Consider the following 26,255-nt stretch of genomic DNA (forward strand, 5'->3'; position numbering starts at 1 on the left):
CTGTCAGTCAGTTAGACCAATGCATGACAAAACTCACTTTGCTTGTCAGAAAACAGGATATGACAGCACAATTATACCAACCACTCCCATGTGGAAAAGTTATGGAATGAGACACTTGATTATTTCTTTACAAGTGAATTGTGGTGGACAATTTTATTCAAAGCACTTCAAGTTCTGGCCACCACGGGGCCACAAGCTGTGATCCTACACAAAATACATATAGAAAATCTGAAATTGTAGATTGGTCACAGATTTCTTCATCAATATTACTGTATGACAGCATCTGACACATGCTTTATATACAGTCGCAAGAAAAAGTCATGTCACTGTTCACAGGGTCCTGGTTTTCTGCATAAATTGGTCATGAAATGTGACCTGATCTTCACCGGCCCAGTCAGAGCCCAGACCTCAACCCAATAGAGATGCTGTGGAAAGACCTCAATAGCCCCGTTCACACCAGATGTCCTAAGATAATAGCTGAGCTGAAGCAGCTGTCAGGAAGAATGGTACAAAATTCCTCCTGAATGTTTTGCAGGTCTAATCCACAGCGACAGGAAGCGCTTGCTTGAGGTTATTGTTGCCAAAGGGGGTTCAACCAGTTATTAAAACACTGTTTCCATTACTTTTTTTTAGCCATCACTTTGTAGGTTTAATTGATCTGTTTAATAAACATGAAAGATCATGGCTGTGTTTTATCAGCTTAGAAATATTGAGTTTGTTGATATTTGTGACTCTGGTGAAGATCAGATTACATTTCATGACCAATTAATGCAGAACCCCAGGAAATTGCAAACAGTGCCATTACTTTTTCTTGTAGTCACATTTATAGGATAGGTTTCATTACTTTAAATAGCAGTTCATCATGAGATAGATTTGTAATAATGACATAATGATCAATAAGCAATAGGACATATTCTTACAAGCATGTTCTTAGATTTTCTTGATGTTCTTGCAAAAGTAAAAGAACTTTATCTTTTAATTTTGGTTTGTTTATCAGATAAAGGTAACAATTTGAGATCTTACCCTTGGCTCTGGGAAATTATAATGGACATTTTTCTTTATTAATGACAGTAAATGTTAGTTGCAACACTAATCCTTTTTACATAGTGTGTCACATTAAAAGACAATCCATCCATTCATTTTCTGTTGCTTATCTGGAGTTGGGTCACAGTGGCAGCAGGTTCAGCACAGGAGTCCAGACTTCAGTCTCTGAAAAAAATGACTAATGAATGTATAAGAACTTTCTTGTGTTCTTCAGCCTTTTCCACATGGGACACTAATAATCACTATCAAAGAGTTGCATCATTTGGTAGTAGTTGGTAGTTGACAAAGCCTCTCCATTTTGACTTACAGTATTTGGAGTGTTCCAGACTGAAAACAAAATCCCCTTAAAGTTCAGTATTTTCCACTGGTTGTACTCACATCTATGCCATAGCACAAGTATTGAACTCTGTTATACTGTGGTATGACAACCCAACTTCTAAAAGTTGGCAAAATCAGGCCACAGTTTGGCACCGGTTTTTGTCAGTGATGCAACTCTTTTGTTTAGCGGTTTTGATTTCACGCTTCACCTTAGTTTTTCGTTCAGACGAGAATGCTTGACTTGCAGAGTTTAACACACTCATTTTCTTTTATTTGGAGTCTGGACAGTTCACAGAGTTTATTATTCATTACTTTTATATTAAAATGAATGTTTCTAACCACTTTTCTATCTTTTCTGTGTAATTTTGGATCAACCTGCGTACTAAATCTACTTTGTTAGGTAATCCCAGTCTGTCTTTTCATTCTCTCTCTCTCTACTGTATATCTGAATAGTTCTCTGCCTGTACACCTGTTCAACCTTTGTCTTTAACTGTCTGTGAAGATCTGTTTCATTTTTTCTCTCTGTTCAGTGTATGTTTCTATTTTTGAGTGTTTCTGTATGAAGAGGACTACTGTAGAAAACATGAGCCTCAGGGAATAAAGTTACTTCAAATACAACTTTTTAAGGAGGGACAGGCATCATGAGCTCATGGCCAACAGTTAAATAAAAACGTTTAAAACATTGAAACATACAAAGAGATGTACAGTATTTTAGATCTTGCCTTTGAGGGTTAGAGGGGTCAGAGCTGTCTATGATTATAAAAACTAGTCCTTCTGTCTGTCTGTCTGTATGCCTCTCAACTCCTTTGATTTCTGTCATATGCTGTCTATCGGCGCTTTCTCTCTTTGTTTCTTTAATCTTTTCCTCCATTTTCTTCCTTGGACAGAATCTCTACCCACTCCCACTCTAAACTTTCCCCTTTCTTTCTTGCTTATATTTCTGTCTGTCTGATTGTTTAGTAGTCTGACTGTAAGACTAATGGTTGTTAATGATTTTAGGGAGATCCAATATTTCTTCACTGTGTCTCTGTCTGCACAGTAGCAGCACTAGAGTATTAATAATTCATTGCCAGCTGATTTTAAACTAGTTGCTTGCAACTGTATATGTGTGTGTTATTTAGTGTGCCAACAGCGTGTAATGTAACTTTATGTTACATCAAAACAGTAACAGAAAAAGTGAAAGTGAAAGAGAAAACCTTGGCACTGGAAAACACTGACATCAGCAAAAGTCAGAAGAATGTCACTTTAAAAAAACAATGTTAGCATCTATGTTGATTTTAGACTGCTTTTTAAAAGCATTTGGTTTGGATCTGTGGTTTTCAACCAATTTAGCTGCAAATTGAACTCAATTGTATCAATTTTCTGAATCATGTCGGTTTATCTTTACGCCTCTAGTGCTTGTAGGTTTAAAAAAAAGCTGAATATATTATTACAACCTTAAACATGGAACATTTGTTAATCCATAAAAGGTTTCCTAACCATCATGCTTAATGTTTTTATAGTTACACATACTGGCAACTGTGGACAGCCATTAACAAAGCAGTTGGCTGCACCTTGACAGTAGTCTTTGAAGTAGGAGTATGAACCAACATGAGACTGCACCAACTGACCGTTCATTAAACCCCTCTCTTGAAGAGCAATTGTTCAGTCTTAGCAGCTATGTAAAGCAGGCCTGTCTAGCATTGTATTTCTCCTGCATTTAAAGACTTTGGAGGTTGGCTAGATAGAAATAAACCAGCTTTTGTTTATTTCTATTTGAAATCAACAGTCCATAAATAATCAATATCACAACAACCAAAGTGTAAGGAAGGCGTTAAAGAGTGTTTGTTCCTTCGTCTAATCCATGTAGCTTTCAAGGTACAGCAGCAGTAACTAAGCGAGGTAGGGCTTAGAAAAGATACAGTTCTGCCCTTTTCATAACTGTTTTACCATGTTAATCCTCAACCACAGTATTAACTTAGCCAGAAAGTGTTGTCCTCATTATACAGATAAGAGCTAAACAAAACCACTAAATGTGAAGATGAAAAAGGGATTGCATATCCATTTACCTGCCAACATAACCACTACAAACCACTTATTTCACGATAATGAATATGTGTGCTAGTGTGGAAAAAGAAAATTACATTTTCTATAAAACTAGCTTAATGTTACTATTATACAGTGGGATACTGTTGTGAAATACATAGTACTACCCCCAAATTGAATACATAGGAGTTTCCTAAAAGCAGCCTGAAGTAACATAACAAAATCAAACTCTCCTTAGCCCCACCCCCTCAAAGCCTGCCCCTTTATGCCAAAAGTTATTTTTCAATGCCAAAGACTAAGCTCATTGATCTGGTGCCATAGTCAGCTTGAGGAAAGGAACAGTGTTTCCCACGCATTGACATGACTGGGGTGGGCCGCCCAGGTATCTTAACGCCTGCCCAAGTATATTTCGCCACACATTTGTACTTTTTTTTTTTTTTTACGTCCGAGAGAACTATGCAATCCGCAATTGATTAAATATTTAGCTATTTAATCTACACACCACCACCACCACCTCTGGCCAACTCTTAGCTCGCACCAAGGATAACCCTGGGCTATACGTAAGTGAACTGCAGGAACGTTACTAATGAAATGATCAGATGTGGGTCAAACAAGGGTAATAAGCCATGCTTCTGTCTCTCCCCTCTTGTGTAAATATATCTGTAATGGTACCAGGTTATTTATTTCACTAACTAGGATGGTAATTGGAGCAGACAGAGTGACTTCACACTGAGGGGAAATGGAGCTGAAAATCTGTCCTGATGGCCAAAATAAAGGATTTGGAGGGAAGAGTTGGAAAGCAGAGAGCAAAGGAAAGAGATAAAGGGAAACTGGTAGAAAACTGGTGACACAGAAATGAAATAACGGGTGAAGACAGAGAGAAAGAAAAGAACAGGCAAAGAGGAGAGATGCTGAATAAAAACCTGAGTAATGGGAAATTAGAGTACTTTATTCTGTGTTATATTGTTCTGTAATGGACAATTTGTCTCTGGCATGCTGTCATTAAAATGCATGCGTTCTCAAGGATAAACTCACCACTGTTTGCCAGTTTGACCAAAGAAATGAGAAGTGACTGTGTGGAAAACTGTACTTTTGGGGGTCAACCAATTTAAAATGTGAAATTTCTTCAAATTTCATTTGTTAATATTTTTCATGCCATATGACTTTTGGTTCAAATTTCACATGTCCACAAAGGGACATGTAAAATTACTTTTTAACTTGTCCCACCAAGAAGCAAAAGAAGTCATGAGCAAAATCTAAACCAGTGAAGAAATAATTCATAGTGAGCACGCTCTTGGCTCATGCATTGATTGGCAAGTTGCTCACTTTGTATGCTTTGTGATTGCAGTCTTGTCTGTGTGTGTGGCCTTTAAGTGTTTGTAGAGGTTATGTGAGGTAAGCAGACCTCAGTACTCTACTACGACGAATAACCTGTCTGCCTGTTTAGCTGGTTGCTTGGTCATGCCTGACTTCCTGTCTGCTTGTAGTTTCTCTGTGGTTAATTATGTCTCTCTCTCTCTGTCTCTCTGTCACTTCCTCTGTCTCGTATCTCATTCTCTTTGAAGAGTGATCAAGCTGGCTAACCTAGCGCTCTGCTCTCTTCTCTTCTCTCACCGTTCCCTACCCTTCTCTGTCTCTTTTCCTTTCTTTTTATCTTTACATTGCAATGCTATCTTCTGCACTACCCAGTCTTGCCTCAAGGTTAGTACTGCATGTCTATTTATCTTCCATCGCTGTCTGTCTCTGTCATCTCTCGTTCATTGTCATACTTCTTGTCCCTGCATCAAGACACTCTCTTGTCTCCTTCACTCTGTCATAAACTTTGTTTTAATCATTCTCATCGTGTCTTTGATAGACACCTTGACTTTCCCACTGCTCTTTTTCTCTGTCACATTGCTTCCTCTTTAAAGAGGAAACATTGTTTCTTTCTTTTACTCTTCATTATAACTCTGCCATTCTCATCACTATACCAGCATTTAAACTTTGATTCTAGCACTAACTTATTTCAATTCAAATTTGAGACTACTAGAGCAAACGGGAAAAATGTTAAAGCGATGTGTCGCCATTATTAACTTGGACTGCTGTGAACTTTGGCGAGAGGTCTTTGTACTTTTGTTGGGTTTATACAATATATCTGTGGCTCTTTTCAACATAAATCACAGTTAAGATGGCCTGGGATTCAGCTCAAGTTGTGGGGAACTGTTTTTTGTTCACTGTTTCAGCTGTTCAACTTGGACTCCATACAATTTTCTGGCCCGTGACCCTGTGTTTAGCTCTCAAAATTGTCATGAAATTAGAAAATTAGACCATTAGCTTGTTGTGTGGAGGTTTAAAGGAATAGTTTTGGGAAACACTTTTTTGCTTTTCTTTATAGAATTATAGAAAATGGCTGATACCACTCTTCCGTCTGTATGGTGAACACTGTATGATGAACACCGTATGATGCTGGAGCCAGGAGATTGTGGTGGGTGGAGCTTAGCTAAGCATAAAGACTGGAAACAGGGGAAACAGTTAGCCTGGCTGTGTCAGCAGGTATAAAAATCCATCTACCAGCACCTCTAAAACTCACCAGTTAACACATTATGTCCTGTTGTTGCCACAGTGACATTGCCAGGTAGTCTGTGGAGACTCCAGGAAGTTACTGCTTCCAGCCAAAATAAATTGTACAGCCAGCCTCTTTCTCCCTGTTTCCAGTCTTTATGCTAAGCTAAACCATCTGGCTGCTGGTTGTAGCCTTATGTCCTAATGGACAGATATCATGAAATTGTCAAAAAAGTGAATCTGTCCAACTCCACATTCATGTCTATTTGTATTCACACTGAAGGAGGTGATGCTAATGAGATTTCAGCCTGCAAAACCCAAAGTCTGAATTTGGGCTTTTATAACGACATATCAACCTCATATTGAAAATTCTCTGACCTACACATTGGGATCAACCACATAATAACCACTTGTTCCTTCTGTCTCCTGCATAAATCTGGTGGTCTGAGTGTTTTGTGAACTCTCCCCAGTGCCAGCTCTTTTGTTGCTTGTTCTTTCTTTTTCAGCTACTAGAGCCACTTTCCCCCCTCCCTTCTTGTCAGCTTTTGTTCTAGTTCGTGTTTTGTGATTCAACTCAAGAGGGGGAAAAACAAAAAGTATTGTCTTGCTCTCTGGTAGACAGCAAAATACCTTTTCTACTTCTGTCCTTTCTCTACTGATGTTGTTTTTTCTCATTTTTTCTAGTTGTTTTGATGTAGAGATAAGGAACTCAACCACTGCCAAATGTCTGACATCAAGGTATCTGTAGCTTACCCCTGTAAAGCCAAACATATCAAAAAATAGCCAGAACATTCTAATTTTTTGGAACTGAGATATTTATTAAACCTTTTAACAAAATCCAAAATAAAATTTATGATTCGAAATTCAAGATTCACAATTTTTATTTGCCATATGATGCATAGGCAAACAGTCCAGGCATATAGGAATAGAGGTGCCATATTATTTAGATTATTTCTATTTCTTTTTTTATCACATTTGATGCATTTTTTGGTGATTTTTTTTTTTGCTCAGAAACCTCACATATCAAATATGATACAAATGGTTTTATAGGGTTAAAAAGGAATTCTTATTGTGTGTGTCCATGTGTTTGTGAGCCCTTTGATGTCCTGTATGAGTCTGAGCATTGAGGTGGTGCAAGGATTTATTAGCTAATGGGTGACAACAAGCAGACACATACACACTATCACGGACCATGTATGTTGTTTTCTTCCACAGACACAAACACTCATGCGAGGAGAAATTTGCAAGCTAATAGGTAAAAACAATACAACAGGGATGACTGCTGAGAATTATCTTATTAAAATACCTGAATACAAACATATGCACAATCCTCAAAATAAAGAAAATCACATTTTAAGAATTTTGAATCAGAAGATTTTAGAAATTACAGAAGCCTACGATATACTGCCGGTTAAAGTGGCTGCTCGGTGTAAATTATACTTTCTAATCTTACTGATGTTACATTGAAGTTATTATGGTTTCTTGGCTATATGCATGTATTCATGCATACAGTTGAAAGCAGTGTTTAGGCACTGAGCTAACCTGAGTCTTGTGGTATTGATTCATTTACAATATAATCTAGAGTTTATATCAAACAGTGAATATGAGGCTGAAGAGCAATTTGTTAGTGTTTACTTTAGGGATTTGATTGTGCTCCATGTGAAACAAAGACTCTGCCAACATGAACTCCAGCTCTCTGTTACATGCTTACACTACACACTTATCTAAACACTCTCACTTTAGTGACACTTTTGTTTTGAAGTGTGGATATATCCCATCAATATAGATGCTGGTGAAAAAGTCTGCTGTTGTATTATAGTACCTTTACAGCTAGTTTCCAGTAACTCATCCTGTGGCAGTTCGCATATGTACATATGGGTGGTAGATGCCTTATCTCCTTATTTACCTTACTCATTCACTTCTCTACTTGAGGGATTTTTTGCAATTATTCCACAAATCAAAAAACAGGTTTTTCTTTCAAAAACATCCTACTTGAACTATTCAGTTTTCCTTTGCACTGATGGTGGTCAAGACTAAACTGATCAACTTTGTTTCTTGTTTATGTTTTATAGTTTATAAAGGATAAGCAATCCAGCCAAGTATTTTATTTATTTTTGAGGTAAATACTGAATTCCAAATAGTTAAAAGGAAATCCTTGATGTTGATGTTGGGTGAATTATGTGCAGTAAACATACAAGAGGCCCCCAAGTATTTTCTGATCAAATATTTATACAGAACTCCTTTTTGATATTTGATTCTGCTTCTGTTGTTTCTACCTTGGTTTATGATCGTCTGACGCTCATTGATATACACAACTCGTTTGGATCTTCCAGCATTCCTAACCTATCAATTCAAACTTCCACCGCCACCACCGGCGTCTATACCTTCCTTCCTTCGGCGGAGTACTGGCCCTCTTCCGGGTAGGCCCCGTCGGAGGCGACGTGGCAGGAGAGCTGGACGTCATGTAAGATTGAAATCGGGCCTGAACTCACAGTGGTGGAGGGAGCAACTCCTCGAGCATGGCTGCCTTGACTCAAGCTGGACTCTTACCTACAACTATCGCTTTCTTCTGCCGGCTGGCGAAGATGTTGACCCCCCTTGCCCACATTGTCGGCTGGTTAGATGCTCGGACCGGCGTCATTCCCAGGCTAACCTCCGCCCAGTGGCTCGAAATGACTTTTCTCTGGACAAGCCAAGTCCGCTTCAGTTTGCTTTCCTGAACATAAGATCACTTAAGAAGACCTTTATTCTTAATGATCTTATGTGTTCACACCACCTGGATATGTTTTTATTACTGAAACTTGGTTGAAACAAGGCAACAACAGTCTCTTTTCTGAGTTGTTACCGGCGGATTATTTATTTTTTAATACGCCGCGACTGGCGGGTAGAGGTGGCGGTCTGGCAACGGTCTTTAAGTCGACCCTAAAATGTCGCCCATTTCCCTCAAGAGATTTTTCCAGTTTTAAACTACAAACTTTCATTTTAACCTTACACCGCCCTACGTTATGTGTTTTAATATACCGCCCTCCGAAAGCCAAGGATTTTATGAATGACTTTGGGGAACTCCTGGGTGTATTGATTCCACAATTTGACAGCTTTTTAATTTGTGGAGATTTTAATATTCATGTTGACTGTGCTTCGGATTAGTTAGCAAAGGAGTTCAACGATTTGCTCGAATCCTTTGATCTCGTCCAGTCGGTACTGGGCCCCACTCATCTACGTGGGGGCACCCTGGACCTTGTCATTTCTCAGGGCCTATCAGTTTGTATCAAGGATGTATTGAACCTGGCCATCACAGATCACTTTCTTATCCACTTCGAAGTTCTGGCATCGACAAGTGCTCCTAGAACGTTGGCCCCCTGCCAGTGTCGTAGGATTACCACCTCATCTACGGTGTCGGATTTTGCCATTGCCTTTTCTGCTTCTGAGCTTTGCTCCTCAGAGGCTGAGAACCTACCGGCATGCCCTGACGCTTTCCTCGGCTTATTTGACTCTACTTGTTTTAGGATTATGGAGTCCATTGCTCCCTTGGTGAAAAGGAGGGCTAGAAATACTGTTGACCCTTGGTTGAACGTCACTACCCGCGCCCTGTGGAGACAGTGAGTGTTGAGTGAACAGGAAGCATTGCGAGCTATATGTATAATGCACATACTGTACAGACACATATATTCAGTAAATGTAGCATGATGGGGGAAACCTCAGAGAGCCAACCAGATGGTTGGATCTTCCTGGAAATCCTCCAGTAGGAACATTCCTGCCTGTTTATGACCTGTTTCACAATCACACAGGGCTATAGCAGAAAAATTATCCCAAATATTCATATACCTTTATCCCACACTCAGGGTACAAACTGAAAACAGAACAAAGGGAGCAGCAAAAAAATCTACCATAATGCATCTGTCTCCACACTGACTTCATATGCTTCCACACTCAGGGTACAAACTGAAAATAGAACAAAGGGAACAGCAAAAAAAATCTACCATAATGTATCTGTCTCCACACTGACTTCATATGCTTTGCTATTTAACATTTGAACATATGTAACACTGATGCAGTATGCTACATGTGTAGGCCTTTAAAATCCACACAAAAACAATACAAGTAAAACCCCCATACACAGCTGCAAGCTTTGGTGCAAGTGCTGCAGAACAGTTTTGGCCCGGTCATCACGTTTCCGTTTTTACTCCACTTTTCCAAATTTCTCTGGACACATTGTAATTGGGCCCCCTGGACCTTTTAGCAAACATAGAGGATTTTGTGTTACCATCTTCAGACAATATCATTTGTCAAAGTTTCTGGCAGTGATTCTGTTGCAAAAGCTATTTTATTGATTTGCTCTTATTGTTTTAGGTTAGTTCATGGCCTAAAGAAACAGGAAAGATGAAAGAAAAGGCGGGTCATTAAATATATAGACATTAAAATATGTATAGATATAATACACTATTTTGTGTAGATGTAAACAAATAAACTTCAAGATTTAGACTTATTAATCCTGACAAAAGATTGCACTCGAGGATGAGCTGTGAAAATACAACAGGGAAAACAGCACAATGTGAGGTCTACAAAGGTATAGAGTAGAGTTCAAAGCTTAGTGAAGAACAGACAAAGGTCAAGTGACAGTTGGAACCTGTTTGCACCATAGGAAACAAACTTAGTCCTATACAGCTTGTAAAAATATTTCACGAGTTGGCTGTGGATTGCCATCACTGGAGGTCAGCTCCTTTTTTGGCAGCTGCAGCAATGGAAGTGAAGAAAATGGATTTATGTATGAGCCTGTGAAAAAGATATATAATAGGAAAACACACACATGCCTAAACATTTCTACTGTTCAGTGGTACCAAGCAGTTTAGTTTAGTCTTACAAATGTCTTTGTTGAATAAATGCCAGTGTGTACACATTGGCTTTTTGAGTATGACTTGTCTGTCATCTGTGTCATGTTTCAGTAGACATTAAACCTCACTGGGGTTAGCTTGGGTTAGTATGAGTGTGTGTGTGTATGAAAGGTCCTGATCAAGTCAAGCTGGTATGATAGCTGATAGGCATCCAGACATCTTAAACAGGGATTAAACCCTTTCTCCGCCTCCTCACCCTACTCCTCTCTCTCTTTGTCTCTGCCTCTCTCTTTCTCTCCTTTTGTTTTTGCTCTCTCTGCTTCAATCCCTAGATGATGATTAGGCTATGTTTCCCAACACCCAGTAATCCCTCTGTGAAAAGACCCTCACACTTCCCTCCCATCTTGTCACTGACTCATGGGTTTTCATTGAATTCCTTTTCTGATCTTTACATTGTATTGCCCTCAAGAGGTTCCATTACAGTGTTTTATTGCACAGAACTGTTACTCACAGTGTCTAGCAATATCATCTTAAGGGCAATAACAGGCACAGTGTTTTGAATGTGTTTGATATGGGGTCATTACGGCAGATGGTATTTAGGTGCCGTTGTGTTAAACAGCTTTTAACTGCTGTTAAACAGCTATTTATGTGTGATGACAAATCAGGAAGAAAATATTAATGATATTTAGTGCGTCCTACAACTTTACAAATTTGGCTTTTGAATTTGGATAGGGTTTCTTGGGAAGTTTATTTTTCCTCATCCAAACAGATTAGATTATTTTTGACTTATTTTGACTACTGTTTAACTAAGAGCTGCTGTGCTTTTGAGACTTAGAGGAAAATTACAGGAAATGAGAGTAGACCCAAAGTTCACCTGGTCACCTCATGCTATTGAGTCATCTTTGTTTTCATGAGACAATAATTTTTGGGACATAATTTTTAGATTAAGCTTTCATGTTAAATGTCATGTTATCTAAATGTGTTTAAATATGTATATAGTAATGTATTTTTTTAGATGTTTTCCTAATATTAAATCAGCAAATATTTATGTTTGTTGATGATATAGTTACATTTTTATAGCTTTGTTTGCAGTCACCATCATTTCTAAAAAGGCTGTTGCTAGGATGGGCATCTAATTTTGGGTGTGCAGTCACTGTACAACTCATGTTGATTCAATAGTGCTAGCCAGTAAGTATAGTGGTCAATTAATATTAGAATGTGTTTGTGAGAAGCAGTGGATAACAAATAGACTTTGATGGCACTAAGTAGACATACAGTACAGGAGGATAAATCATCACAAAATTTGGAAGTTTTCCCCTTTAGATAATGAGAAAAATCAAATCTGTCTTCTGTTCACAGCTGGTTATGTGTGTGTGTGTGTGTATTTGTGTGCAGGCAGATGAAGGACCAGTCAAAGAAGGTGTCCAACCTGAAACACAAGGAGCAGCTAGAGAAGAGCAGGAACACCCAGCTGATGGAAGAGGCCAAAAAGAGAGAGGACAACCTGAACGAAAGCTCCCAGCAGATAAAGGTACGGAGTGTGTGGAGAAAGAGGCGAGGAGAAGCTATGAGAGAGTGAAAAAATTGAGATAGAAAGTTTTTCTCCTCCATGTCTTTGTCCTACCTTAAATATTGTCTGCTGTCACAACAATCTTCCAGTGCAATGTGACAATTATGACAGTGAGCATAGCCTAAGGCTATGTCAAACACACTCACGCACTTTCACTCTCTCTCTCACACACAAACACACACACACACACACACACACACACACACACACAATGCTCTCGCTTAGGGAATTTGTGTGAGGGGAATAACTGAAGAAGATGACTGACAGGAAGAACAGATGGAAGATGGAAAGGAGAGGGAATAAAAATGTTGGGAGAGGTGAAGGGGAGAAAGGGTTAATAAAATCGAAGGAGATGCGATTAGAGGAGAAAGAACCAACTCATGCATTGAACTACAAAGTGAATGCTGTTGGTTTTATAGACGTCACATGAGGTGAGAGCATCTCCTAATTGTCTACTGGGGAGTCAGGAGGTGTGAGGTGATGATTGTTGCTGTGGTTTTCTTCATATTTATTCAGATTTCAGGTTTTATTTAAGCTCTCTCTTTCTACCTTTTATCCTCTTCATCCTGAATAATTTTCCCTGAGTTCCTCTTTTCTTTTTTCCTTAACCATGCACCTCTTGGCCATCCCTCTCCTCTTCCAGTAATCATTAACATCAGTGGCCTTTCTGATTAGAGGCAGATGACAACATTTTTTTCTGCGTGTGTTTGTGCAAAGTGTATGTTCCCTCTAGCTATGATTGATGATTGGTTTAAGGAGTTTGAAAGTTGTCATATGTGATTATGTGTGTGGTTAGGAGATGAGCTGATAGCTATGTGAGTCAGTCAGACTTACAAGACCACAGTGGTTACTGTCATACAGTAACTAGTGTGTGTGTGAGTGTGTGTGTGTGTGTGTGTGAGTGTGTGTGTGTGTGTGTGTGTGTGTGAGTTGTAACCCATTCTGCATAGCTTAACTAGAACTGAAGACCGTAAATGGAATGTGGGTAGAATTCAGATCATCAATGTAACTCATTACAACAATAAAAATGAGTCCAATTTATGCTTATTTCAGTCTGCATAGTTAGACACCAAGTAATGTTGGTCCTGGAGCGGGATACAGATTCACAACACATGTGTTGGAGATGTTCTGGGGGTTTGTTCAGGACCACTGTAATGTCTCGTCCTCTGTGTCCCACCCTGCCGCCATCAGTTATTAATTCAACTCTAATTTACCCAGGAAGTTCAGGTGCCTGACAAGAGGGAAGTAGGTCTTTTTGTGGAATTGGTTGGAAGTTCATTTAGTCATTTTTTCTGGAAAAGGCTTCATGTGTGATTGGGAGTTCCAGACAGCCCTCAGAGGCAGATGGAGATCAGATTGTCTAGTATATGAGTCTTTTGCAGCTTATTTCAGTTAGAGAAAGCAGCAAACTAGAATGTGCAAGATTTCACGCATCTGTTAAGCAAGATGTGACAGAGAATGTTGCTGTTACAGGAAACTTAGAACACTCTCTGTGAGATATGGTGGATGTCAGGTCAAGGAAGGTTTTGTAAAGTATATAGGTATAGTATAAGCCAATTATTTTTTCTGGCTAGTGTCTGTTTAATTTTAAAGGCTCTCTCGAATAATATTTTTAAAGTTTTTTGGAAACTTTTGATAAGGATAAAAAATTGCTTGAGGAAAAAACAGTTACACTATATATTATGTACTGGGACTGCAATTAACAATTATATTGGTTTATGAAGTGTCAGAAATAGTGAAAAATTGCCATCATAGTTTATCAGACCCAAATAGTTTTTAAAAAAAATCTAAACATAACCAATCTGCAGATCCTGAAATTTTAGAGACAGGACCCATTAAATATTTGCATTTCAAGCCATATTCTAGTGATGGCTGAAAATCACTATGGTCAAGATTATAGTAAGTTATTATGAAACCTATTAAGTGGATCGTATAGAAATTCATGATGATCCCTAGAAGCTCTTGACTTTTACTCTTCTATCAGATTTATTTTTGTGGTTCCTAGTGAAAGGTCAAAATTCCATGTGCTGTGCAGTGCAGCCATATAGAGCTGCTAGCATGGCTCTACACTCTTGGTTTTGTTACTTAATAAATCTGCTCTTTCTCTCTGTAGGATACCATCCGTCTGAAGGAGGAGCGCATTGAGGAGCTGGAGGAGGCACTGAGGGAAAGCGTTCAGATCACTGCAGAGAGAGAGGTGGTGCTCGCCCAGGAGGAGCAGGCACGCACACGGGCTGAGAAACAGGTACTGTCTCTACTGTACTTCAGTATGCACACGCACTCACACTTATGTTTGTCTAAGATATCTAAGATTCTTTGCCCCAACCAGTAAATATGTGACCCAAACCTTTCCTTAAACTCAACCCCTATCAGTTTTTTCTTTTTCTATTTCTTTTTTTCTGTTCACATAGGCAGATGTGGGACATTTGGACACAAACACAAACATTTTTAGAGCAACTTAACAACTCTTTGTGACATAGCTAAACATTTTCCTACCAAAAGGGGCCAATGACAGTGGCAGCACACATTCCCCATGTCAGCTGAGCTCATTCAGGTGTGGCTCTGTGTGTGTGTGTGTGTGTTTGCCCAGTCACTCCTTATTTGGAGAAGAGGTAAATACACCCCTATTTCAAGAACAGCATGTATTCTGTCCTCTTCAGCCAGCAGCACAAAACAGCTTTTTCTTAAACATAGCTGAAGCTGACCACTCCAATTTGTTATCAGTTTTATCTACATTGAGACAGTAGGAAAGCTCATAAATGTGTTAAGGAAGACTAGAAAGGAAGAGTTTAGTGGATTCAGCGTCAGACCAGTGGGAGAGTGTGAGCTTGTGCATGTCATTCCCGTGGGCACCAGCGACTTAATGAGGACGTAGAGGGGGGAAATGTTCTTCAGTGCCTGGATGGGTTTTGACAAGTAGGAAAAAATACAGTGTGGCTGAAAATTACCCTGAGAAAACATGGCCCGCTGTAGCTATTGGCAAAACAGCTGGACGCTATTGTTATTACTGCCTCTAAATGTTGGCTGTCCTCTCTGGCCTGTATGTACCAGAGTACTACTGAATAGACACACAAAGATAGCCATGCAAGCAGATGTTTTACTTTTGAGGTATTTTGCTGACACCTTCATTTCTGGTAAATGTCAATGATGTAGAACCTTTTCTCATCATCTTTTGCAGAACTGATCTTTATTGATTGGTCAAACAAAACTTCCTTTGTCTCTAACTTGTCTGTCCATTAACACAGTAAGTAAGCACTGGGTGCCACTATTGTCAATATTAAGACGATAGAATGAAATAGGTGATGTTACAAACAGGGTTATGTATATTGTAGGGATGCACATTTAGGTTTTCTTTTTTTATTTTTGGCCGATAACCGATGCTTGTTAACTGACCATTAACCATTAACCGACAAGATTAAAATGCTACACTGTTTAAAATGGATGAATGTCTGTGACCCATTAAAAAATAAAAATTTTTCCATAAGGGGTTTATTTTTACATATGCCAATAGGTCATCAACAACAACAGAACATGAACAGAACACATGGTCACATCACACATCTGTAGAACTGTGAATGGAGTAAAACAGCCTAGTAAAATAGCTTGTGTGTGCTGCTGACCTCAGGCAGCTCACTTTACTTTAGAGTGTGTGATATCATGTTAGGTCCGGGCCATGAATGTTACCTCCTTCCAAAGTGTTGTTCAAAGTAAAGCAGAACAGTCTCATAGCTTGTATTTCTCTGAAAACTGCAGGTACTGCAAAGACCTTAATCGTGCTAGTAAATCTTAGAACAGCCACTTCTGTGCCCTGGGAGGAGAAGTGTAGGACAGAAAAAGACAAGAGAGGGGGGTGTCAAACTTTTTTAAATTTTTGATTTGTATTTACATTGTTTTATGGTGAGAATTGATAGCCGATAACTAAATTGAATATGATTATTGAATATTTGCTACCACCTAAAGCTCTCTTTTGGTGGAGGTCTTTGTCACAACCCCTTGCTCCTGTCGTCTGTTGTCCCCTGTCCAGGCGAGATGCATCGCATCTCACATCCAGGGAAAGGGCAGAAGAGAGTGCTGGCAGCTTGTGAGAAGTGCTGATATACGTACCAAAGAGAAAAATACAAAAGTGCTGGTACCTATACTGCATACATGTGTGTACCCGCCCACTTTGAGCACTGAGATTAATGGAAACACACACTGAAATCTGAAATCTCTGGCAAGAGTGCTGTAACAAAATCCTCCTCCTCCAGTCTCAGCTTAATAAACAAACCACCTAACAGGTTAACAAAACAAACTTGCAGCCTACTGTTTTTTGTTCAGAAATAGCAACATGTCAAAATGCTGTGGGGTTTAGTCTGTTTACTGAGACCCACGGTGGAGAGTACCTGGTCCGATGGTACTGATGCCCCATAGTGGCTCACTAGTGGCCAGCATGGTCTTTCCACTTGGGGAAGCGTGTTTGATTCGCTTTGCACCACACCACCCATGACATGTTGGCCCTTTAACCTATTTTTTAGCAAACTGTTTAAAATTTTTTAACTGTCTAACTGATAGTATTAATCAGTTGAAATTCTTATTGTCAGTTAACGGTTAAGTGGTTAGGGGTGCACATCCCTAATATATTAGCTTTAAGCCAAAGAGAGTGTGTAAATGCACTGAGGTCATGAGCAAACATGAGAGAGGAAGGAGTGGCAATCAAAACAAGTGAAAACTGAATTTCATATTTGTTTTGTTGTGGTTATGTGGCTTACTTAAGCAGGAATAACCATGAAACAAGTTTTCCACCTCCTTTTTCGCCTTTGCCTCCATTCATTGCATCCACAGTAAATAACATGATGAGTCAATGTTGTTACTGTACCTTGTATAAGAATTCTGTCTCCAGCACAAGGGTCATTTTTTAGTCTGTCATCAGATTAATATTTCTAATCTTCACGGTTCCTTGGATATGGTACCAATACAAACAAGAATGTGCCAAAGAGACTTTTATTTCCGAGCTTAGTTCCCAATTTTAGTGCGTGTGGTTCCCTAGTTCCCAATACAATTAGGTCACAAAGCTACAGTCATAGAGTAATAATCTATGGCTTAATTATAGTTTCCTAAAACAAAGACACACTTGTAGAGAAGATCTGAGGCCCCTATCGGAACAACTGATCTAGAGGCTTCAAGTTTTCACAATAGCCAAGACTGGAACATGTGAAAGAAAGAGAGAAAAATCACATGCAACATGTTTATCCTCCTGAATTTGACTGTGATTTGTTTACAGCAATCATGCCAAGATGTCACATCTAATTTGGCAGTAAAATATTGAAAAACTTGCCATACCGTAAGTGGCAGCTTTAATTAGACAGAACAGAGGCTATTTAGGCCAGAACAGGGTGCTGGAGAGCGGCCTTGTGTTAAAAGGCTTGATTGAAGGAGGAAGGAGCAGAAATGTAAGCGTGTGGTGAGCGAGTGGAGAGCCAGGCACTCAGCGCAATCCTCACCCAACATCAACAGCACTAAGTCAGCCTTTCAGCAACATATACACACCCGCATGTGTGTAGTCGAAGCTCACAGACAGTATAGTAACGTGCAAGACAGCACCTCATATACTGTACATACACATATTCCTCCACAAACATGGAGTGAAGTGCTGACTGCTATTTAAACTGTGCACCAAAGCAGCACAACTTAGCATTCAGCAATGGACACAATGTTGGTTTTTTACCGGACATGTGTCTTTATATACACAAGTAAATTATAAATAAATATTTTTGTGTTCCTGTTTTACTACTGCGTCACTGCAGTTAACTTTTCACATAATGATTTATAAAATGACAGACACATAGTTTCATCTCTTAATGAGTATGACCTGCTCAAAGACACGCACGTTGCTTTTTATAGCATTGGCACACACATACATGCAAATGTAGCCAAACCAGACACATAAACTCACACACCATGACTACATATTGGTACACACTTACAGTACAGTACACACATTGTCAGCCATTTATTGACCCAGTGTGTGTGTGTGTGTGTGTGGGACTGTCCCATGGACTAAGGTTTGTCTAGGTTTCATGGTTGACCACATGAAAATATACTCAACCTTTTCTGCTAGACATGAGTCACAAGTGTATGTGTGTATACTGAAGAAAGTTGTGTGTGCGTGTCATCGAGGATTGAGTCAATACCATGACCCATGCCATCTGTCTCTTCTGAGACCAAACTAAGGACAGACATTCTCTTCTCCAGCTTTCCATCTTTTATTAACCAGACCATTTTATTCATGAACTCACTGCACCTTCTCTTCCTTTCTGACCCTTAAAATACAGTTGAAATTCTTACCCACAAACACACACATTTAGAGGACTGAAGGGGTTGATGCCCTCCTCTCTTCCGGCTCCTTCTTTTACAGCCAGGCCTTGTCACTCACCACCACTCCCTGCATCTCTCCATCCCTCAGTCTCTACATCTCTGGTGTTGGCCAAAAGGCTTTCTCTTCTTCTCTATCACTGTGTCAGATTACATGATTATAGAGTCCTAAATTCTTGCTGTGACTTGGGTGAGAGATGTGACAGGTTAGACATTTGTACCTAACAGATCATAGCTTGCTGCTGCTCACGACTTGCGTGAGGCAGGTGCCAGGAACTGCGAGCAAAAATGTAAACACAGAATGGTGTCTGAAGCTGTGTGTATGAGACCAGCTAGTACTGTGAACCTATCACCTATCTGTGGGTCAAACGAAGAGGGCAGTATAGGTTGTTTATCCTTCAAGGAGAACTTGAGGTAAAAATAGCAGTATTTTAAGAATGTAGTAAAATCAGAAACTACCAAAATCAAGGAAGCTGAAAAAATGTGGGCCTTGAAATCATTGTGTCTAAACCTGGTATTAGTAGCTCCTATCAACTCCTCTCCTGCTTATCTTTGTCTGAATTGCATATATTTTACACTGCCTGTGTTTCAGACTGCTCAGTATTTTCACATTCTCTCTCTTTTATCTGGTTATCTCTCTTTTTCATGGTCTTAGCATTTGTTCCTCTTTTTGTCTTTTGCTGTTTATCTTTTGACTTGAGCATTTTTACAACTTTTCTCTTCCTCTTCTTCCTTTCTCTGCTTTTCTTCCCTGCATGTTTGTTGTCCTATTTGTCTACCATCTCTTTCTCCTCCTAATTACCTTTGCTTGTGCCCACTTTTTCTTTTTCCCATTGCTGTGATTTTTGTTTTTTGTTTGTTTTGATTTTGCCCTCTGACACTACTCTCCTACTTTCAAATTCATCCTTTTCCTACTTCATTTTGCCTCTTTTTTTGTGTCTGTGTATATGCGTACTCTTCTTTTGCCCCCTTTTTTTAAATTCCTTTTTCCTCCTCCTTCACAATTCCCTTGCCTTTTTTGTTTCCTTCCATCTCTCTCTTTCCATCTCTCCCTCTGTCTCTGCTCTTTTTGTACACAGCTCTCTCATATTCCACTGCATGAGTTCACCACTGCCGGCTTTAGGTGGTCAAAGGTAACAAACGTTCACCACAAACCTCACTCGCTGCCTTTTACTGTTCATTTCATCAATCATTCATACCTTCACCATTCATCTGTTTCATTCCAGCCCATCACTTGTTTATTTGAGTGAACTGCAGGATATAAAATCTTTATTTAGTGGTTTTTTGTGTTGAACATACTGTTTAATAAACTTGCTGAAGATGTTGAAAGTGTGTGTTTAGTTTCTTCTGCTGGTTCGTAACTTGGTTGGTTTGTACTCATCATTGTCATCCATTCATTATCACAGACCTACTCCATCCAGCATGAAGCCCATTATGTAATTTAGACATACTCAGATACACTGAATTAAAAATATTAGTAATGCTTTTTTCTCCATCCTTCTCTCACTTTCATTGCCTTTTGTCTCTTCAGCCCTGTGCTGTTTTTCATCTCATCAGTGTAGCATGACAGACCCATCATTACTTTGAAACACTTTCATTTCAGTGAGGACAGATCAGTTTGAAAACTGATACAAACACAGAAAAACTTTGTGGATTAGACTCCACCAGTGTGTGGCATCTTTATTAAAGTTCTGTTAAGATTCCGAGCAACTTGAAGATTTTGATGGTAACAAGAAGACAGAATGACAAAATCACAATCATTTAAAAAAACACAAAATAACCAGTTGATTCAAGAAACTCAAAGCAAAAATTTAATTGTTCAGATATGATGTAGGAATTGGTGAAGAGGAATTCAGTGTGGGAAAGCCTTGGAAAAGGATTAAAGCAGAAAGAAATGTCATCAGCAGAGTAGTTACAGGAAAAGGGGAGAGAAAGTTCTTCCTTAGTTTGTCTTGCCCCCACTTCCCTTTGAACAGATGCTGCTTTCGTATTTTGCTTATCCTCAGGATTTTTGTTTATTTGTTTTGTGTGTGTGTATGTGAGAGAGGGAGAAATACAGTGACCTTGTCACTCCAACCTTACTTACGTTAAACTGACATGCAGATATACACATTGAAACAAAGTGGAACAAAGATAAAACATACATATAGTTTGTGAGAGAAGAGAAACAGCAAAATAAGATAAAAACACAAGAAGTCGCTGTCATGTGCACACACTCAGAGAGGGGAAGATGCAACACGCTCATGAACATAAAGGCTGACCTTGGAAATTAAATGCTAATGAAAATGAAAAAAAATTGACGAATTAAAAATCAAAGACCTGTTTAAAATGGCTTACATTGTATGTGTGTGTGTGTGTGTGTGTGTGTGTGTCAGATGGAAGACTTGCTGGTTGCCATGGATAAGGTGAAACAAGAACTGGAGGTGATGAAAGCTAAGCTGTCATCAACTCAACTCTCACTGGCCGAGAAGGAAGGTCACTTGATTGCCCTGCGGGCTGAGAGGCGGAAGCACCTAGAGGAGGTCCTGGAGATGAAGTAAGAATACACAGAGTCACACACTTTAATACTATGGGCCCTATCTTGCAACAAATGCATGGTGTGCAGAATGGGTAGCACATGTGTGTTTACTGATTTCTTATCTGTGCCATCACTGTTTTCATGACATGCATATCACAGTGCCATTTTACCAAGAAGCAGTCTGCTGATTTCACGCCAGCAAGTGTGTCCAGATGAAAATGGGGTGTGTCGAGGTCAATTTTGGGTGTGCTGATAATATGATTGCACACAAAGAGACTGCTCTGCTGATGAGCGAAAACCAGGTCTGTGGTCAACAGTTGACTCATCTTTGCTATTTAATGGCCACTTTGACTGTGTTGTGATGCGTGCCTGTCTAGGTGTGTGCACAATGCTTGTGCACTGTACTTGTTATACCCTGGGGCACGCTGCGCAGGACATGCAAGCCTTAAAAAATAAAAAGATGACATTGTGTTCATTGGGTGTTGTGCACATCAGTATATATGTATTTATAATAAATACCATTTTGATTAGTGAGTGTGCGCCATCACCTTGTGCATGAGCAGATCCGTTTCCTCTGTGGAAAATCTTACTGACATCCCACCAGTATGCTAGCTATCTGCCAAACGTTCGGAGTCACACATCTCTTAAAGGAGATGTGAGGTTACACACTGATTGGATAATTGCATGTTAAGGCCAAAACACACTACTACATTAATGAGGAGATGAAGTACAGCCCTTTTTCCTTGTTGTCAAATTGCCAAAATGAACATGGACACACTCAAATACCACCAATATATCTTGATCAGACATCATGGATCCTCAAAATAGGGCCCATTTTGTTAACATGTAATGAAGCTGAACACCAACACTGACTAGTGCAGACCTTGTCAGACATTTACTGTAGGTCATTTCATGTTTCCAAATATCCAGAAATGTCCTTCTGTCTATTTCATTCATTGGTTCCTTGACTGATTTATTTCCCCATCTTCTATCATTTCATGCACAAGTGGAGACTAAAATAAAATGAAACATTTTAAACTAATTTTCATGCTATAATGTGCATATGTGCATACTTCCCTCTTGGCACACCAGTAACCAAATACACAGTAACATTTCAAGCCAGATATCAACTACTCATAAGTTTTTAAAACTTAGACACTACCTTCAACACTTTACCTGAAATTAGCAACTTTTCTGATATTGTCCATAGTTTCCCATGCTGCTTCAGTGTTATAGGAAGGTGGTTGACCTGACACCTCATCAGCTCTCTTTCCTCTTACTTCTCCATTTCCTTTCTTCTTCTATCTTCTCTCTTTCTCTCTGCACTTTAAAGAAGTAAGGAGTGTGCTAATGCAATAACCATGTACCACTGTCCAGCTCTTCATATGATTGATTGCATGCACAGACACATGCACACCATGTTTATATTTTAAAATAATTTTAAAAGAAAGGTTTGGATTTTATGTGCAGCAAAGAGGAGTCCAGAAGCCTGATGAGTCCATGCATTTTCTGTTGTTTTATGTCCTTCATGAGACCTTATAATGGGGTCTAATTTAGTGGACCAACTCTTTGATCTGAAATAGAAGCCAAGGAGAATGTCTGAGTTAGCATGTCCTGCCTGTTTTAAACATACTGTGGGACTATCGTTTACCGTGGCATCATGGGGAAATGAGAGCATGTGCTATGATTTAGATTTCCTGCACTTTGTCCTACCAGTGCTGTATTTCTCTGTTCTTGACAGAGAGACAGAGTGTGCTTATGTATGTGTGTGTCCAGCAGCATGTCCACTCAAAGTCCATTACTGTAGTAATGATTCGTGTGATGATTACAGGTATCGATGCTCCAGAATACATGGTCTTGTATCCATATAGGAATGTGTGTGCGCACATGTGCAAGCACACCATGACTGATTTACTGGCACCAAGACCTTTCCACCATAATTTTTTATAAACATACTGGCTCCATAATAACTATTTAAATAACAGCACACACATGCTTTCTCACTTCATGTACATACACATACAGATCAGAGAAACAAACACTAATGTACATTTGACTTCACTGTCCCACCTTCATACTTGTGTGTTTGAATTTGTTGTGATTACCATCACTATTAAACCCAGTAACCATTTCATTCCATCTCATATCCTAAACTGTGGCAGGACAGAGGCCAAATTGTTACTCTTATGATTGTCTCTGATGTTTCTGTAACACATACATTGGGGGATATTTACTAAAGTTTTGTGGCTCTTTTTTAGGCACTAAACAGTGAAATTGCATGTTCATATTTACTAAGAAGTCGCAGTGGGGTTTTGTTCCAGAGACAAATAAAGGTGCACTACAGGAATTTGCATGTATTTTTAGGTGTTCCCATTCAGAGATTCAAAAATAAGGGAGGAGAGAATGAAAATGTATACAAATACCCTCAGCACCTGATTTACCTCCACTGCGACAGGAAGAACTGTAGCTGAAATGTAACATCAGGAGAAAGCAGGTGTAAAATTTGCAGCCCTGCTGTCAGCATGGCGGCTGAGAGCTCACCAGAGTTAAGAACATGTTTGAAGAGGGGAGAGGGTGTTTGTAAATCGCATCATTCATCAGAGGAGAATGTGAAGGACCTTTATAGGCTTTCATGTCAAACCACGCTTCAATTACTGAATGATATAAAAGATGATTTGACTTGTAGAAGACTACATGACTGCAGTTCTAAAATATGTTTGTTGATTTCTTCAACCATGTTAAAGTTCAGTCGCTGTAAAATTAAACTTTCTTTTACACTCCGTCTTGGTCTACACATGAACAACAGCCTTCAGGCAGCAGATCCTAAGTGGAGGTGTAGTCAGATGAACACTACTGCGACTGTGCTCATTTACATCATCAGTGTGATTTGTGACAGATAAATGTCGCCCACAGTGTGTAGTGTTCTGTTATGTGACAAATATCTATGACTAGTACATTCAGTCTGAGATACATCCATCCATCCATTATCTATACCACTTATCCTAATGAGGGTTGCTGGGGGGCTGGAGCCTATCCCAGTTGTCTGGGCGAGAGGCGGGGTCCACCCTGGACAGGTCGCCAGTCTATCACAGGGCTAGTCTAAGATACAGTATCATTTAAATTCTCTGACTTTTATCCATTTTCCACAATCAGTTTAGTTTTTAACACATCCATTCTAACTCCAAGTTGCATACTGGCCGAAAAATCTAAACTTCTTGTGTGATTATCATGTGTTCAAAGTTGTCTTTGTCTTGTTTTATATAACAGTGAAGCAAAAGGTGATTTTAAATCATCTTCTTGGATGTCTAACTTCGAAATGGGATAGTTAAATACAGTAAGATTAACCTGTGATTACACCAACATGATAAATCACATTTTTGTGATTTTGCTTCTTTTATTGACAGTTCTGTTGACCGACAGTATTATAACTATACATGTGCAATAACAACTATACACGTTACATAACAAGTAAATAAACACTGTTTTTGCCTTCACTTTAAATCATAAAATCTCTGGTAGCAGGTCTTGTATAAGACCCCCCCCCCCAACAAATAGTGATTGTTTTTAAAGATATTACTTATTTATTGTTGGCACGGTAGTCTGCATTGGCCAGCAGTTTTCATTTCAGTTCTCTTCACTTTTGGCCGAGTGTGATTAACACTGCGTTCCACTCTGTCTAGTCAGATTCTTGTTCTTGTCTCATTAAAAACAACTCACCCAAAACACAGTAGAATTTCTTCTTTTAAATGCTCCCATGAATTGCCTGCAGCGTATAAAGAACTGTGGCATTCAGATGTGATTATCTGACAACACTGAAAATGTGCAAATACTTTCAGGCTCTGTATTTGCATAATAGATGATATTTTTTTGGTCTGCAATAAGATGTTCTTACCACATATTTGGGCTATTGTGTATTTTCTGTCTCCCTCAGTGAAAAGTGTAGATGTTTCAGGTAGCTGCTACTTGTCTTGCTGTGAGTTTTGTACAAGCTGCCATTGCCATTTTTCACAAGACGTTAGGTTTGGTCAGCAAATACGTCATTTGTTTCTGGTTTTCTCCCACATGTAAAACATGAGACGTTTAAGATGACTGTGTCCTGTATGGCCATATATTTTGGTGTAATGCAAATGAAACTGTCTTTGCACACACAGGCTGCCATAAATCTTTGGGGGTTTGATGTCTGATTTGCAGTTTTACATTGGTATAAGGTTTACTGTAAGACATGATATATGATACAGCATGTTTTCAGACATTCCTGGGTCAGACAGAATATATTACCACACATGCACAAACCTTCACTCCCATGCAGACATTTATTCCAAATACAGGTGGAAGAACATACATTCTGACCTTCTGTCTCAATTTCTTCCTGTCTCTTTTTTCTCCCTTTTTTCTCTTATTGCATCTCTTACTCTCTCACTCTCACTCTCTCTCACACACACACACATTGTATTGTAGTTGTTAGAGTGTCTGTCTTTGTACCATCTGGTTGTATGCCTTCTATACTTCAGCAGTACAGTAACATTCAGTTTTGTATATTGATAGTTTGTGTATGTGTATAGCTGTGTGTTCAAGAACACACTATTATAATAGAGGAAAAAATAATCAACATTTATATATATTAATATGTGCAGGATGCCATATGTGCACATCGACAAACTGTCAGAAACGGCGCGCGATGCTGCCGAAAAGTGTTTAGTGAACTCAATTAAAAGGCCAGACGAGGAAGTGTTGAACAAAACCGTCTCTTTAATAAGAGAACTAAAACTAAACAAAACCATACAAGACAAGGTGAAACACAAAACTCACGGTCGGTATCAGTCCCAGGTCAGAGCCAGCAAACACATACATCCAGGGGAATCCAAAGTTTGTTGTCCAAAAGGGAAAGTCCGATAATCATACACCGTGGCAGTCCGTAACAAGAGGGCGAGGCAGAATAGAATAGTCCAAGGTAACAGTCCGGGATCAGAAACACAAAATGCCTAGAACAATCTGGCAGCGTCCTGGTGGGAGGATGCTGCCTAAATAGAGGTGCAAACAATAAAGAAACAGGTGA

General features: G+C 39.2%; 1 protein-coding gene across 2 annotated transcripts in view; it reads left to right on the top strand.

Moving 5' to 3' along the window:
• The window catches only part of LOC109959816 (ELKS/Rab6-interacting/CAST family member 1-like), a 132,836-nt gene that overhangs the window by 70,397 nt on the left and 36,184 nt on the right, over positions 1-26,255 (top strand). The window contains exons 15-19 of one of the 2 annotated variants that reach the window (XM_020599494.1): positions 5,077-5,088; positions 6,613-6,666; positions 12,156-12,291; positions 14,444-14,575; positions 21,057-21,217. In XM_020599494.1, coding sequence (XP_020455150.1) covers positions 5,077-5,088; positions 6,613-6,666; positions 12,156-12,291; positions 14,444-14,575; positions 21,057-21,217 — 495 coding nt within the window. Of the gene's footprint in view, positions 1-5,076; positions 5,089-6,612; positions 6,667-12,155; positions 12,292-14,443; positions 14,576-16,354; positions 16,535-21,056; positions 21,218-26,255 lie in introns of those variants that run through there. The other variant, XM_020599493.1, reaches the window with a different exon arrangement.

Source organism: Monopterus albus, unplaced genomic scaffold (genome assembly GCF_001952655.1).
Source record: "Monopterus albus unplaced genomic scaffold, M_albus_1.0 scaffold41.1, whole genome shotgun sequence".
Lineage (NCBI taxonomy): Eukaryota > Metazoa > Chordata > Actinopteri > Synbranchiformes > Synbranchidae > Monopterus > Monopterus albus.